Genomic DNA, 15,268 nt, shown 5'->3' with positions numbered 1-15,268 from the left:
TATGCAGTTATTGAATTTTATGTATAGTAGTACATTGACCAATACTTCAGCAAGAAACAGTCCAACCATTGTGTGATGCAGCAAAGCTGTTTCTTGTTAATAAATTCAAGGATATAGCCAAGTAAGGGTTACCCTATTTTACAGAAGATTGTGTTATCTTATATTCCAGGAACCGTGAATTCTTTTTTATTAATCTTTTTTTGTATCTGGGATTTACTATTTCCTCCTGTACATCCTTTTTGTTTGCTCGTGAAATTTTCATTTTCAATTTTTTTCTGACCATTCTTTTGTAGAACACTTGTTTCTTTTCATGCCATTCTGCATGCTTTTCTGTGCAATGTTGCTTTTCCTTTTGAATGTTGTTAACTCACGTTATTTGTGCAGGTATCGAGGAGCGAGGAGCTTATGACCTTGCCATTAGCTGGTATAGAAGCAGTAATTTCTAGTGATGATCTCCAGGTTGCATCTGAAGATGTTGCCATTTTATGTTTAATTGGTTGTTTTGTTATTTTACTTTTGAATTTGTATTTGAATGAGATTATAGTTTATGTATGTACTATGTAATACTTTTAATTTGAATAATATTTTAAAGTTTACATTAGACTATAATTATATAGCGGTTCGATGACCGGTTCGGTTCTCAGAACCTTGGTGCCTGACACCACACTAATGTTAAACACCACTCCTCCCCATATCCAAGTCCAGCACCAGCTTTACCTCCATAATCAAATTAAAAAGTGTCGTTGGTGACTACTTCTTATTATATTATCTTATGAAGAAAAATAGTATCATAATGAAGTGTCAAAATTATTACCAGCTAATTTAGCAGTTACTTTATTAGTAATTGAATGATTTGTGCATGGATTGCTTTGTCTCTTTCAAATCCAAATGCGCGTTCATCCGTAGCCCACTTCGGTTACATGTAAAATATCTCTACATAAACTTCAATGGTAGTAAAATATCATTTTTGATCATTTATACATAAACCAAAAGATTTAAATAACAAACTGCAATAAATGTCAAATGATAAAACGACATTTAAATGAATAGAGCACCTCCCCCGCACTTTCGAAGAAATTCTTCCACAATTGCACAGCTGACCTAAACCGTGTATCCCCCAACCGCGTTCACTCAAGTGAAACTCAGACTCGTCAACTCCAAGCACAAAAAAATCTCATTCATTCCAAACACTTAATACTTTGTCCTACCATTTTTGTTAACTGCTACTTACTTACCTTGTATGCCTTTTGTCACTATGCGTATGAGTAGTGTCACACTCTTCTTTATTCTTTGCTTCTCTACCTCCTTGTATGATGCTTCTGCTCTTGCCTCTGACGGTGTCACTCTCCTTTCACTCTTGACTCATTGGACCTTTGTTCCACCCATCATAAACTCCACGTGGAAGGGCTCTGATTCGGTTCCGTGCTCGTGGATTGGAGTCCAATGCAACCATGCCTATAATGTGATCTCCCTTAATCTCAGTGATCTTGGGATTCAAGGTCAACTTGGACCAGAAATAGGACAATTATATCGCTTGCAGACCCTTGTGTTGTCGAATAATGGTTTCTTAGGAGAGGTACCTTCAAATCTAAGTAACTGTACTTTGCTTCAGGTCTTAGACCTTTCCAATAACAGCTTTAGCGGACTGATACCAAATATCTTCAAGAAGTTGCAAAGCTTACGCAGCATGAATTTGTCGTCTAATCTATTGGGTGGTACGATTCCCGATTCCTTGTTTCAAATTCGCCAGCTTGAAGAAATGAACCTTCACAATAACCATCTCAGTGGTCCTATACCATCCAGTATTGGGAACTTGACTGAGCTGTTAAGGTTACACTTACATGGTAATCAGTTGTCAGGTAGGATTCCTTCATCCATTGGTAATTGCAGTAAACTAGAGGAATTGTTTCTGAATGAGAACAGATTGAGTGGGGAACTATCTTTGGAGATGGCAAAGCTCAAGAATCTAAAGACTATGTCTTTGTTTGACAACCAGTTCTCAGGAGTCATTCCTCAAGACTTGGGAATCAATAGCAGCATAGTGAAAATGGACTTTACAAATAATAAGTTCACTGGTAATCTTCCACCAAGTCTTTGCTTTCGAAAGAAGTTACAAGTGCTGAACATGGGATCTAATCGACTTCAAGGTAACATACCTTCTGATGTAGGAAGGTGTACAAGTCTGAGTATGCTGATTCTCAGTGAAAATAATTTCATTGGGTCTCTTCCTGTTTTTGAGAGTAATATGAACCTCAAATACTTACACATAAGCAAGAACAACATCAGTGGACCAATTCCACCAAGTCTAGAAAATTGTACAAATCTTGCTGCAATTAACATGTCACTGAACAAGTTTACTGGGCTCATACCATCTGCACTTGGAAAGCTTGTGAATCTTACGATTTTGGATCTTTCACACAACAATTTGGAAGGACCTTTGCCACCACAGCTGTCAAATTGTACTAAAATGGATCATTTTGATGTTGGATTCAACTCCCTAAACGGTTCCTTCCCATCAAGTCTGAGGAACTGGACAGGGATAACCACATTGATTTTAAGAGAGAATCATTTTACAGGTGGTATCCCGAGCTTTTTCTCAGAACTTAGCAAGCTTCGTGAACTACAACTTGGTGGAAATTTGATTGGAGGAACAATTCCTCCATCATTGGGAAAACTGCAGAATCTGTTCTATGGGTTGAATTTGAGTTGCAATGGATTGACAGGTGTGATTCCTTTAGAACTTGGGCATGTACAAGAACTGCAAAGTCTGGACTTATCACTGAACAATTTGACAGGAAACATAGATGTTCTTGATAAACTACTTTCATTGATTGAGATCAATATTTCAAACAATTTCTTGCATGGTCCTATTCCGAAATCTCTCTTTAAGTTTCTGAATTCCTCTTCATCTTCTTTCTTGGGCAATCCCCATTTATGTGTCAGTTGTTCTCCTTCTAGTGGCGTGAATTGCACCAACACTAGTAATTTGAAGCCATGTCCCTATCAATCAACTGATCACAAAGGCATCAGTGCATTGGTAATTTTAATGATAGAACTTGCATCCTCACTGTTTGTTTCAGCTATGCTGGTAGCTCTACTTTTGATGTATCTCCGCAAGAAAGAAATGAAGAATGATGTCTATGGTGAAAAATGGTTGTCTGTTATTAAGTTCTTCACTGAAAACCAGTCAGCTTCCCTTCACGACATAGTGATGGAGGCTACAGATAACCTAAATGATCAGTACATTATTGGCAGAGGAGCTCATGGGATTGTTTATAGAGCTCAACTGGGTGATACGACTTTTGCGGTAAAGAAGATTGCATTTGAAAGGAACAAGAGGAAGTATTTACATATTATGCGGAAAGAAATTGAAGTGCTGGGAGGGATCAAGCATAGAAACTTGGTCTCTTGTGCAGACTACTGGATAGGAGAGAACTATGGTTTAGTCTTATATAAGTACATGAAGAATGGAAGCCTCCATGACATTTTGCATGGGAAACATCCCCCACTACCCTTATGTTGGAATATACGGCTTAACATCGCTGTTGGAATTGCACATGGACTAAAATATCTGCATCATGACCACACCACACCCATAGTGCATCGAGACATAAAGCCACAGAATATACTTCTTAATGATGACATGGAGCCTCTTATATCTGATTTTGGTACTGCCCTCTACAGGAACCTAGCTATACATTCTTATAGTCAATCTCAGTCTTGCAAAAAGCTTTCAACGTATGTTGTAGGCACTGCTGGTTATATCGCACCAGGTACATAGATCTTTCTCCTAAGCTAGATTAACTTCTTAGTGTTAAGTTTTAGTTTTAGTTTTGGATGTTGATGTTTTTTAGTTTTGAGATTAGAAGAAGGATCATGATGCACCCTGTACTTTTCAAAGTAATTTGCATTTTTCAAACCAATTTCATAGCTAATCGCATTTTCTGCTTCTCTAATGTGACGATACTTGCATAGTGTGAGAAAGCAAAATCAAATTTGATGATTAAGTAACTTGGTTTAGAAGAAACATGAAACTTCAAGAAAGGATCAATTTCATTGTGATGTATCTCCGCAAGATTGTGGAAATGAAAGATAGTCAAATGGTCAAAGATTGTGGCTTTGGAGCTTATGAGTTTTGAAACAAAAGCAAAGTTCTCTTTTGATACATGTTAACGTAAAGAAGCATGTAGATGAAATCAAGTTTTGAAAAAGTTAAAGATGAGGTGTTGCCAACAAATATGTATCAACTAGATCTTGTAAGTTGATAAGTTTAACAAGTGAGATTTTCTTTGTTTACCATCATAGGATTAGTATAAATCGGTGGTTTAGTTAGTTTGGTTTGGTATGATAACGGGTGTAACAATGTAGTGAGTGTTAGAGAGAAAATTGTAAGGTTTTTCTTTGTGTGTTGTGTCTTCACATTTGTTTTGTGCACCAAGTCATTATTCGCTCTTTTGGTGAGAGAAGATTGGTTTTATACTTTTGGTATCTTCTCTTTGTATTTGGGTTGAGTATTTACACCATTTGATTTGGTATTTTGAGTGGAATTGAGACTTGGTTTTGGGTGATGTATCACAAATTACCACTTTGTATCTGGGTTTCAGGGATTTGGTTTGGGTAGAGCGGCTACCCATTTAGGATCTCTTTGAAAGAGATTTAGTCTAGGTAGAGTAGCATCACCAATTACCACTTTGTATCTTAGATATTTGGTTAGGGTAGAGTGGTTACCCAATTTTATAACTTTGTTATATCATATTTTTTTAGTAAAATATTTGGTGTTTCTTTGTGTCAATTGTGTAATTTCGCGCTTTTGCTTGCACGCTCCGTTTTTTCTAACGCATAGTATCTCTCTAACATGGTTGTGTACTTGTGTTGTCCCCTGAAACAGAGAATGCATATGTAATAGTGCAGAGCAGAAAGTCAGATGTGTACAGCTATGGGGTAGTCCTGCTTGAGTTACTAACCAGAAAGAGAGTGGTTGTTGAGGAGGAAAGAAAGGTAACCGGTTTAGTGAGTTGGGTTAGATCTATTTGGTTGGAAACAGGAAAAATTGAGGAGATTGTTGATCCAGATCTTGCTAATGCATTTCCCAGTTCAGGACGACTAGCATGTCAAGTCACTAAGGTGCTTTTATTGGCATTAAGATGCACCGAGAGGAAGCCGCGTAAGAGACCAACCATGAAAGACATTGTTGGCTTCTATCAGCAAGAGATATTCAAGTTGAGTTGCGATGATGTGGATATGGTTAATGAAGATGTTGTTGATGTGGCACCACAACCATACAGTGTTCCATTTTTCAGTACTAATCCATTTTCTGACACTCAGTGTGACTCCTATATGCATGGTGAAACTAGTGAGGCTGCAATGCTGAGACATAACAAGTTTGCATTATATGTGGACAATGAACCTCAAGATTCTAATGGTTTCAGCTGGTGGCAAGATTTTAGTCAATCTCAAAATTCTTTGGTTGATTGGAATGTGATGGCTACAACTAAAACTGCTGTTGATGGATTCACAGTTAAATTAATAGGCAATGGTAAGATATATACTGAACAAGTAGTAGTAACTGCACTATTTGTTCATAAAGTAACCTATACTTGGCCTTATTTGTTCTTCCTTCCAACTGTGAATGGACCAGTAGTTACTCAACCCTTCAACTGGTTTTTCCTCTCTTGTTTGACTCAGTATATGTACCAGCAGAAATCCTTGAAATCACAACTCAAGTCCTGCTTTATAGCACCTATCAATGAGTCTTCATCTTGTGTTATTGTATGTAACAATGGAGTAAATGGTCGATGAGTCATGGGAAGAAAGTTCTATTAACGCATGTAAACATTTAGTCTTAATATGAAATATAAATACTAATATTTTTTTTTTCTTACAGATTATTAGATTAATTTACCATCTTAATCTCTCACTAGTTACAGGTACTATCTTGGCAAAGCTAAATATAAAATAAAAGTATCCTTTCTTGCTGAGATCTGACATGTAATTACTATGATAATTAATTTATCTTTTTAATTATTATATCTACATTCTTGATTAAGCTTGAGCAAGTAGACTGTAACTATATTTTGGATTTAGTGAATAAGTTCTCTGAAAAACTACAAATTTTAATTTTTTTTAAAGCATTTATTATATAAGAACTATAACATGTTTTCAAAATAAATAATTTTAACTAGAACCCCTAGGACATTTGTAAGCAAAACTCATATTTTTTATGAATACATTCAATGCACTTATTAAATGTGGTTCGGAAATATATATAAAATTAGAATAGAATGGTTTTTTTTTTTAATTTTAAATACAACTTTACTGCATAAAATCTTGATTCAGCTGGAACTTACTACCAATGGTATCTCACTATTCCCCACCATGATGATGTCAGATGAGATAACATTCTCATTCACTTTACTAATTGCTTTAACTCATCCAAGTCAATTTTAAACTACACCACTCTAGGGAGATAACATTCTCACTAATTGCTTGGTTTTCCTTTCTAGCAAGAACAAGGCAGCTTATTATGTTCTTCTTGTAAGTTAACTAGTTGTGTTGAGCTTGTTACCTTGTCTCTATGAGTGTCATCACACTCCTCTTGTTGATTCTGTGCTTCTTTGCCTTCTTATTACCTTCTGCTCCTGTTCTTGTCTCTGATGGGATAACTCTGCTGTCATTGTTGTCACACTGGACCTTTGTTCCTCCCATTATCAACTCCACCTGGAATCCATCTGATTCCATTCCATGCTCATGGGTTGGAGTCCAGTGTAACCATGAGCACAATGTGCTCTCCCTTAACCTCACTAACCATGGGATTCTTGGTCAACTTGGACCCGAGATAAGACAATTGCAACACTTGCAGGCTCTTGTGTTGGCCAATAATGATTTCTCAGGAAAGGTACCTTCAGAGCTAAGTAATTGTAGTTTGCTTCAGCTCTTAGACCTTTCTAATAACAGCTTTAGCGGACAGATACCATATAGCTTCAAGAAGTTGCAAAATCTGCAGTATATGAGCTTGTCATTCAATCTGTTGAGTGGTGAGATTCCAGATTCCTTGTTCCAGATTCCTCAACTGCAAGAAGTGAACCTTCACTCTAACCATCTCAGTGGTCCTATCCCAACCAGCATAGGCAACTTGACTGAGCTGTTGAGGTTGGATCTACATGGTAATAAGTTAACAGGTATTATTCCTTCATCCATTGGTAATTGCATGAAATTAGAGGATTTGGTTTTGAACGAGAACAAACTTGAAGGAGAACTACCATTGGTGATGGTTAATCTCAAGCATCTGAAAAACATCTCACTGTTTGACAATCAGTTATCTGGATTCATACCTCAAAGCTTGGGAATCAATAGCAGCCTAGTGAAGCTGGACCTTACAATGAATGATTTCACTGGTAATATCCCCCCCAATCTCTGCCTTGGAAAACAATTACGTGTGCTGAACATGGGATCTAATAAACTTCAAGGTAGCATACCTTCTGAGGTAGGAAGATGTGAAACTCTAAGCATGTTAATTCTCAGTGACAACCATTTAACCGGCTCTCTTCCGGAGTTCGCGAGTAACCTGAACCTCAAGATTATGGACATGAGCAGGAACAGAATTGGTGGAACTATACCATCAAGTTTGGAGAAGTGCACTAATCTTATAGAAATAAATTTGTCAATGAACAAATTTACTGGCCTCATACCATCACAGCTTGGAAAGCTTCTGAATCTTGAGGTTTTGAATCTTGCACATAACAGCTTGGAAGGTGCTTTGCCAAATCAGCTGTCAAATTGTACTAAAATGGATAGTTTTGATGTTGGATTCAATTCCCTCAATGGATCATTCCCATCAAGTTTGCGGAGTTGGACGGGTTTAACAACATTGATTTTAAGAGAGAATCGTTTTACAGGGGGTATCCCAACTTTTCTTTCAGAATTTAACAAGCTCCATGATTTACAGCTTGGTGGAAATTTGTTTGGCGGAAAAATTCCTCCATCATTAGGAAAGTTGAAGAATCTGATCTTTGGATTGAATCTGAGTGCTAATGGATTGACAGGTGAAATTCCATTTGAAATTGGGAAACTAAAAGTACTGTCTAGTCTGGATTTATCCTCAAACAATTTGACAGGAAGCATGGATGTTCTTGGTGAACTTTCGTTGAACAACTTGAATGTTTCATACAATTTCTTGCATGGTCCTGTACCAGAAACTCTGATGAATTTCTTAAATTCCTCGCCGTCTTCATTCTTGGGCAATCCCTATCTCTGTGTCAGTTTTTCAGCTTCTCATAGCTCAAATCGCACCAAAGCTAGTTACTTGAAGCCATGTGTCTACAAATCAACTTATCATTTAGGTATCAGTATAAGTGCAATGGTGATGATAGAACTTGGTTCCACAATATTGGTTTCTGGCATACTGATAGCACTAGTTGTTCGCCGGTTAAATGCCTCTGATTCAATGCTTTCACATGAAGAAGATATTCACTTGGGTTTACCCTTTTATGGTGGCATGGTCAAGGATGATATGATCAAAGTAGATGATGGTTGTATTGTTGGCAGAGGAGCCCATGCAATAGTTTATAAAGTCCTGCATAATGGTCGAGCTTTTGCTGTAAAGAAAATTGTATTTAGAGGACAGGACAAGAAGCGCTTAGAAATCATGAAAAGAGAAGTCGAAACCCTCTATATGATTAAGCACATAAATTTGGTAAGTATCCTGGGGTACAGCGTGGCTAAGGACTATGGTTTAATATTTACTCACTACATGGAAAAAGGAAGCCTTCATGATATTTTGCATAGGAACATTCCATCACCAGCCTGGAATGTTCGGCTTAAGATAGCTCATGGAATTGCACAGGGACTAAAATACCTGCATTATGATTGCGATCCGCCGATAGTGCACCGAGACATCAAACCACAGAATATACTCCTTGATGCTGAGATGGAGCCTCGTATTTCAGATTTTGGTACTGCCAACATCAGGAACCTAGCTGAGGATTCTTATACTCATTCTGATTTCCCTTGGCAAAAGCTTTCAGCACGTATAGCTGGTACTGCTGGCTATATGGCACCAGGTAACTAAACCTTTTTCTACACCTACTATCTATTTGTATGCCATGCTGCCAACACTGCCTAATGCTTGCTATAATGTAGGGATACTTTTAGTTTGTTACAGCTTGAAAGAATAGTTAATGTAAAATAATATCTTCCTAACATGGTTGCATCATCCATTCTTACAGAGTGTGCATATGCAACAGAGCCAAGCAGAACTTTTGACGTATATAGCTATGGAGTAGTGTTGCTTGAGCTAATAACCAGAAAAAGAGTGTTAGTTGATGGCAATGAACATATAGTGAGTTGGGTTAGATCTGTCTGGGATGATGAAACAAACAAAATTGACAAGATTGTTGATTCATACCTTGCAGCTTCATTTCCCAATTCAGCAGTGTTGGAAAAGCAAGTAACCGCGTTGCTTTCGTTGGCATTGAGATGCACAGAGAGAGATCAACGCGATCGACCAACGATGATAGAAGTGGTCAACTTCTACAGAAAAAGCATATTCAAGTTGAGGTGTGATCATATGGCTAATGATAATAATGATGGTGCTGAAGTTGCTGTAGGTGTAGCACCACAATCACCATTCAATAATGAACCAGATATCAGTACTAATCCAGTTTCCAACACTCAGGGTCAGGGAGACTCCTATGTGCATGAAGAAAGTAATGAACCACAAGATGTCTATGCTTTAGATGATTTGAGGCTTGTGTCTACACCTAAAATTGGTGTTGATGGACTCATAATTAAGGTAATAGGCAATGGTCAGTTACATGTTGAACAAGTTGCAGTGAAAACTGCACTGGTTGTTCCTAAAGTGACCTACACTTGGCCTTGTTTAAAGTTCCTTCCAACGGTGACTGGACCAGTAGTTACAATACCTTTCAACTGGTTTTTCCTCTCTTCTTGGGCTCAATATATGTACCAGAAGAGTTCCTTAAAATTACACCTCAATTTCTTCTTTATAGCACCTATCAAGAACTCTTCTACTTGTTGTGTAAACTCTGAAGAATAAATATTATATAGCTTTTTATTGTTGGAACATGTAGAAATATATAGCTTTTAAAATTACACCTCAATTTCTCCCTTATATTTTGCATGATATATAGGCTATGCCAACCGGAGCATTCTAGTGTGTATTTTTCTCTATGTTCACTTGGTGTGATTGTGATGGATTTTGTGTTGGAACATGCAAAGCTTTCACTTGTTCCATCCTTTTGAAGTGCTGGTCATTCTTAGACAAACACAGTTGAGACTAGGGATGTGCATGGCTCGACCCGGTCATTATTTCGGGTCATGTTCAACCCATAGTTTGGAGTGTTCGAATCAGGTCTAGTGGCCTGATCATCATACAAAATTAATATTGTGTTATTAGTGATTGATGATGACTATTCTTATGTGGAATTTAAGTATTGTAAACATTAATATTTTGTGTTACTAGTCATTATAAGGCTATAAGTTAATGTTTTATGTTTAAAATGTATAAAATTTTAAACTAATGCATAATATTGTGTTATTTGTATTGATTTAAATATTTATTGTTATTAGACGTATTAATTGTGGTTATGTTTTAATTTTAGAGAAATGTTGGTTCTTGTTATATTTTTCTAAGTGAATTTTAACATGTTAAATAATGGTTGGAATCTTGGAAATTTTGATATTTTCACATGCTAGCTTACAAGAAAATATCAAGATAATGTAATGTTAATGATCCGGTTTTCACCCGGTATAATCGTGGCTCAAAAGTGTGTAGGTTTCATCGGATTTAGGACCGAGTTCGGGCCTAACAAATAAGGCCGGTATATATTTTGGGCTGGGTCTGGGTCATATCAAATCCGGTTTCATCCGACCCATGAACACCCCTAGTTCGAACAGAAGGCAAAACTGTCAAATTCAAGAACCAAAGTTGAACCGCCAAATCGTGATCCGACCGGTTTTTTAAATTTTTGCCAAAAAACGCTGCGTTTTTTCCACAGATCAGAAACGAACCCTAGCCTTCAGTCTTCAGTTCACTCAGACACCACTCTCGAGCCTCCACCCTGCAGCCCTCCACTCTCACCTCGAGCTTCCGGCGCAACCTCCGTCCAGCCACCGCCGCCGTCGCAACACCTCCGTCGAAGTCACTCACCGTCGCAAGTTCGTGGAGCCAGCTTGGAGATTCGCGCAGCCCTTTCCGTCGCGAAGTCAGCCGTGGAAATCGCAGCCACCGCCACCACTCCTTGCCGTCGCGCATTGTCGTCCTGAGTGACCTGAAGCCCTTTTCCCCCCTCTCGAGCCCCATTCCTGATTCCTCAGTCTCATACATACTCTCATTATTTCTCCCCAAAACACAACCCTAGCCTCCATCGCGCCGCCGTTGGTCGCACTGTCGCCGCCTGGTTCGTCGTGGCCGTTCTTCAATCCTCCTGTTTCGTCGTGCTCGAAGGCCCTTCCATTCCCCCAACGCCAATCCTCCTACTGATTGATGATAAATTGATACCGATAAATTGTTACTGGTTTGTACATGCTTTTATTTTTGTCTGTTGTTAAATTTTGTTAAAGTTTCTTGATGATAAATTTTGTGCTCATTGCCTAAAGGAATACTTGTATCACATAGCTCGCTACTAGTGCCTGCTGTTCGTGTTTGTTTTTTAGTTCATAAATTATCAAATTATATTGATTATTGAATGGCTCTGCTCACTACTGCTATGCTGTGTTGTACTCTGGTTTGTGTCTTCTTCGCTGCTGTGCTGTGTTTTTTGGCTCTCTGTCGTTTACTGCTGAGCATTTTTGTGTTTAAGTCAATTAAAACTATGCTTTGGGCTTAATTGTGCTTAGATTGTTCTGCTGTGCTGTGCTGTGCTGTTGTGCTGATGTTTTGTGTTTACTAATGTGCTGCTGGAGACTGAATTGCTGCTATTTTGTTTGTGTTTCAATTTTGAGTTTGTATTTAAATAAATTCACAAGACTTTGGTCGATGACATTTGTGTAGTATTTTAAATTTAGAAGACGTCTTAAGATTTATATTAGACTAAAATTATGTTTTAGGATATTTATTTATAATTTATTTATTATAACGGTTTTTTTAGTTGGACCACAATTGAACCGGTTAAATCAATAAATCAGTGAACTAATTACTAGAACGGTTCGATAATTGGTTTGGTTTTCAGAACTTTGGTTTATTGTGTGGAGTATTGTTTTAGTGAACTCATGGTTGCTGCTTAAACTAATGGTTCCTTACTCTTATCATTCCTTGATCTCTTGATTTCTAGTTTTGTTGTTTGAATATGTTCATGGGTTTTTTCAATGTAATTGAATAAGTGGATTGAAGGTTGATTCCTTGTTTACCTATTTTGGTAATGTTCATAAGCTAGGTGAAATGTTATATTCATATTTGAGATTTCCATAGTTTGATACATTTTCTCTGCTATGTCACGCTCCTTGTACTACTCTTCATGGTTTTAAATTTTAGTGTGTCAATGTTGTTATACACTTGAGACATTTCATTTCGTTATGTATAAATGTTGCTTTTATGTATAATTTCAGACTTAGTGGTGTATCCTTCATGTTTATTACTCCTAATAATTAATTTGCAATCAAGAATGTTAATGACCTGTTTCAAATCAAGACATTGGTTTTTCTTTTCATTGTGTGTGGCATTGCTTTTAGTCATCCCTTTCATTTTTGTTTAAACTAATTTGTGTGCTTAATTTTCTATCTGCCATTAGATAACTGAAGAATGACTGTTTTGAAGCGGTATGTGCTGAGAATATTCATATCCTTGAAACACATTACGGCAAACGTGGTGGATAGAAACCATGGTCATATTGTAGCAACCTCCTCCACGGCAGAGCACTCCATTAAACAGTCGCTTGAGTGTGGCCGGTCCTGCAATGCGAAAGCAGCTGCTGTCGTTGGGGAGATATTGGCCATGCGGCTCAAAGTTGAGGGCCTTAAGGATGGACAAGGAAGAGGAATTCATGTCAATGTAACTAAGGAAATAGAGAAGAAGGGATTTAAGAGCCAAACCAAGGTTTGGGCTATTGTTAATGCCCTTAAAAACAATGGTGTTAAACTCATAGATGAAGATGATGGTAACGATTCTTCTCCTAGCCATTCATAAAATGTCTTTTGTATATCTATAAATATATTAGAATGTTTTTGTATTCCAATGATAATATAGAAATGCAGTGATTCTTGTACTAAGAACATCTTTGCAATATACAAATACACCTATCTTCTGTTATATTGATAGTAAATGTAAATCAGAATAACGTGTACTAGATGCTGTCATTTTTGTCACTTAGTTCTGTATTTTGGGCTGCCACTTTCATTTGGCATGCATATACTGTAGTAGCTGCATTAGTCACAGAAATTTTATGTCCAAACAAAAATAGGTAATGATACCTACAATGGAAAAAAATATATATATCATAACAGGTCCATCATACAAAGTTTCAGTGTTTACACTTTACAGTGCTTATCCTGCACAACTCTATAGTTTGAGTCTTTCATGAAAATATGTTAGAGACAAAAATCATAGAGTTGACCAGACTTATCAAGAATTAAGAAGTGAGAGGGAAAATGATGTATTTGTAAGGTTGCTAATTGATATAATATTCAAAGTGCCAGCCAAGACTGACCATGACCACTGTCTCTTGGACTTTTCTAAGGGAAAATCAAGAGAGCTTGAAATTAGTGGTGATAGGTAGGTATACTTAGCATGGAAATTTTTAACTTCCAAATTAAAGGATGAGCATTCTATTTCATCCCTTCCTGCCTCTGAAATTATTTTTTTTTTAAATGACGATTTATATTGATTTCCTCTCAAATTTGACAAAAATCATTGTACAGTTTGACAAAATTTATTGTACCTCTTTTCTATTTATTTAAGTGACATTAACTTCTCTTTATGGAAGATAGTAGTATTTTGAAAGATTTTATTTTCTAATTTATATAATAATTAAGGAAGTGTAAGTAGATACTTTTGGAACTGGGACCATCTTCATAAATGTTTTTGATTTCTATCTTCCAATTTGGTTTAAAAAATTATTGGCTCCTCTCAAAGTGTTTTTGACTTAAAATCAATGTATAATAGTAGACTCCAATGATGTTATGCAAAAGAAAGGTGACATTAAACTTTGGATGTTACACGGTTTCAACATAATAGATTGGACAGGTTTTTTTTTTCACACATTGATTGAATACACAACCCGTACTGCAAGTTGCTTAATTCCATAGTTGTCTTATGTTTCAATTATTTATGTTAATTGTAGCTATTATATCGACCATTGAGATTCTTTTATTGTTAAAGAAGATAAGGAAAATTAAGCAATGATTCTTTTCGACAATTGTCATATTCAGCCATCAATTATGTTTCTTCATCAATCACTATTCACTATGAAATTTTGAATAAAATAAATAGAAGAAACAATTTAGGCTATAGATAAGGATAGAAACAAATTAGATCTATATTGTAGTTATTCAGTTTGAATCACATTAAATACTTATTTAGATATCTAAATCTGACTTATCTAAAATTTTGGCATAACTTATATTCCTAAAACATATGTTAATGAATAAAAAGTTTAAATTGAGCTACACTTTTTTTATAAGGCCAGGTCTGTTGCAGACTAAGTTCAAGATTTTTATTAGAACGTAGTTTTATTTTTAGCTATCAAAAATATTATTTACACACTAAAATTAATCATTATATATTTTTGTATAAATATATGTATATTTTAATTAATTTTTAATATATATTTTATATTTTAATGTATATTCTATATTGATAACTAATTTTAGTATACTTAGCATAATTGTCCTCCCTACCATTATTGATTTGCTTGCTGCCACCACATTTATAAAAAGGCTTCAACTTCAGTTAATATTGTCTGTGATGAATTACTATTGTTACTGGCGAAGCAGTTAAAAGCAAAAGCAAAAAGGTTTCGGATTTTTTGGCTTTTTTTCTTTGTGCACAAAAGAAAGGACAAGAGATAAAAGTTTACAAGCTCCTCTCAATAAGAAAAATTAACTTGATCATATGTGTGTTAACTGTTAAGTGCAAATAAATAAGGTCAAGTAGATAAATTTTCTAATAATAATAATAATAATAATAACCAAATTCTGTTTCATATGCTAACACAATGAACATCGGTTTGCCAACACGGCATCAGATATCTGAACAAATCCTTGTAATCCCGCAACCATTTTTTTCTAAAATTAAAAAAGAAACTATAAATAAGTC

General features: G+C 36.2%; 2 protein-coding genes across 2 annotated transcripts; both read left to right on the top strand.

Moving 5' to 3' along the window:
- Positions 1 to 934: 934 nt before the first annotated feature.
- LOC107496784 (uncharacterized) lies at positions 935 to 10,082 on the top strand. Its single transcript, XM_052251462.1, has 4 exons — positions 935 to 3,773; positions 4,889 to 5,791; positions 6,558 to 9,059; positions 9,225 to 10,082. Exons 1-4 carry the CDS (start codon positions 1,241 to 1,243, stop codon positions 10,052 to 10,054), a joined length of 6,768 nt encoding a protein of 2,255 aa, XP_052107422.1. The 5' UTR covers positions 935 to 1,240; the 3' UTR covers positions 10,055 to 10,082.
- A 925-nt stretch (positions 10,083 to 11,007) lies between these two features.
- On the top strand, positions 11,008 to 13,417 carry LOC107496786 (uncharacterized). Its single transcript, XM_016118113.3, has 2 exons — positions 11,008 to 11,534; positions 12,747 to 13,417. Exon 2 carries the CDS (start codon positions 12,758 to 12,760, stop codon positions 13,139 to 13,141), a length of 384 nt encoding a protein of 127 aa, XP_015973599.1. The 5' UTR covers positions 11,008 to 11,534; positions 12,747 to 12,757; the 3' UTR covers positions 13,142 to 13,417.
- Positions 13,418 to 15,268: the final 1,851 nt, after the last annotated feature.

The sequence above is a fragment of the Arachis duranensis genome, chromosome 7 (genome assembly GCF_000817695.3).
Source record: "Arachis duranensis cultivar V14167 chromosome 7, aradu.V14167.gnm2.J7QH, whole genome shotgun sequence".
Classification (NCBI taxonomy): Eukaryota; Viridiplantae; Streptophyta; class Magnoliopsida; order Fabales; family Fabaceae; genus Arachis; species Arachis duranensis.
The sequence above is the reverse complement of the archived record's forward strand: the minus strand, read 5'-3'. Positions and strand labels throughout refer to the sequence as shown.

Excerpts from the sequence above, each read along its gene's own strand:
- LOC107496784 (XM_052251462.1), top strand. The coding sequence starts at position 1,241 with ATGCCTTTTGTCACTATGCGTATGAGTAGTGTCACACTCTTCTTTATT. Across the intron at positions 5,792-6,557 it reads ATGTAACAATGGAGTAAATG|CTTGTTACCTTGTCTCTATG; the intron begins GTCGATGAGTCA and ends AGTTGTGTTGAG. Across the intron at positions 9,060-9,224 it reads TGCTGGCTATATGGCACCAG|AGTGTGCATATGCAACAGAG; the intron begins GTAACTAAACCT and ends CCATTCTTACAG.
- LOC107496786 (XM_016118113.3), top strand. The coding sequence starts at position 12,758 with ATGACTGTTTTGAAGCGGTATGTGCTGAGAATATTCATATCCTTGAAA.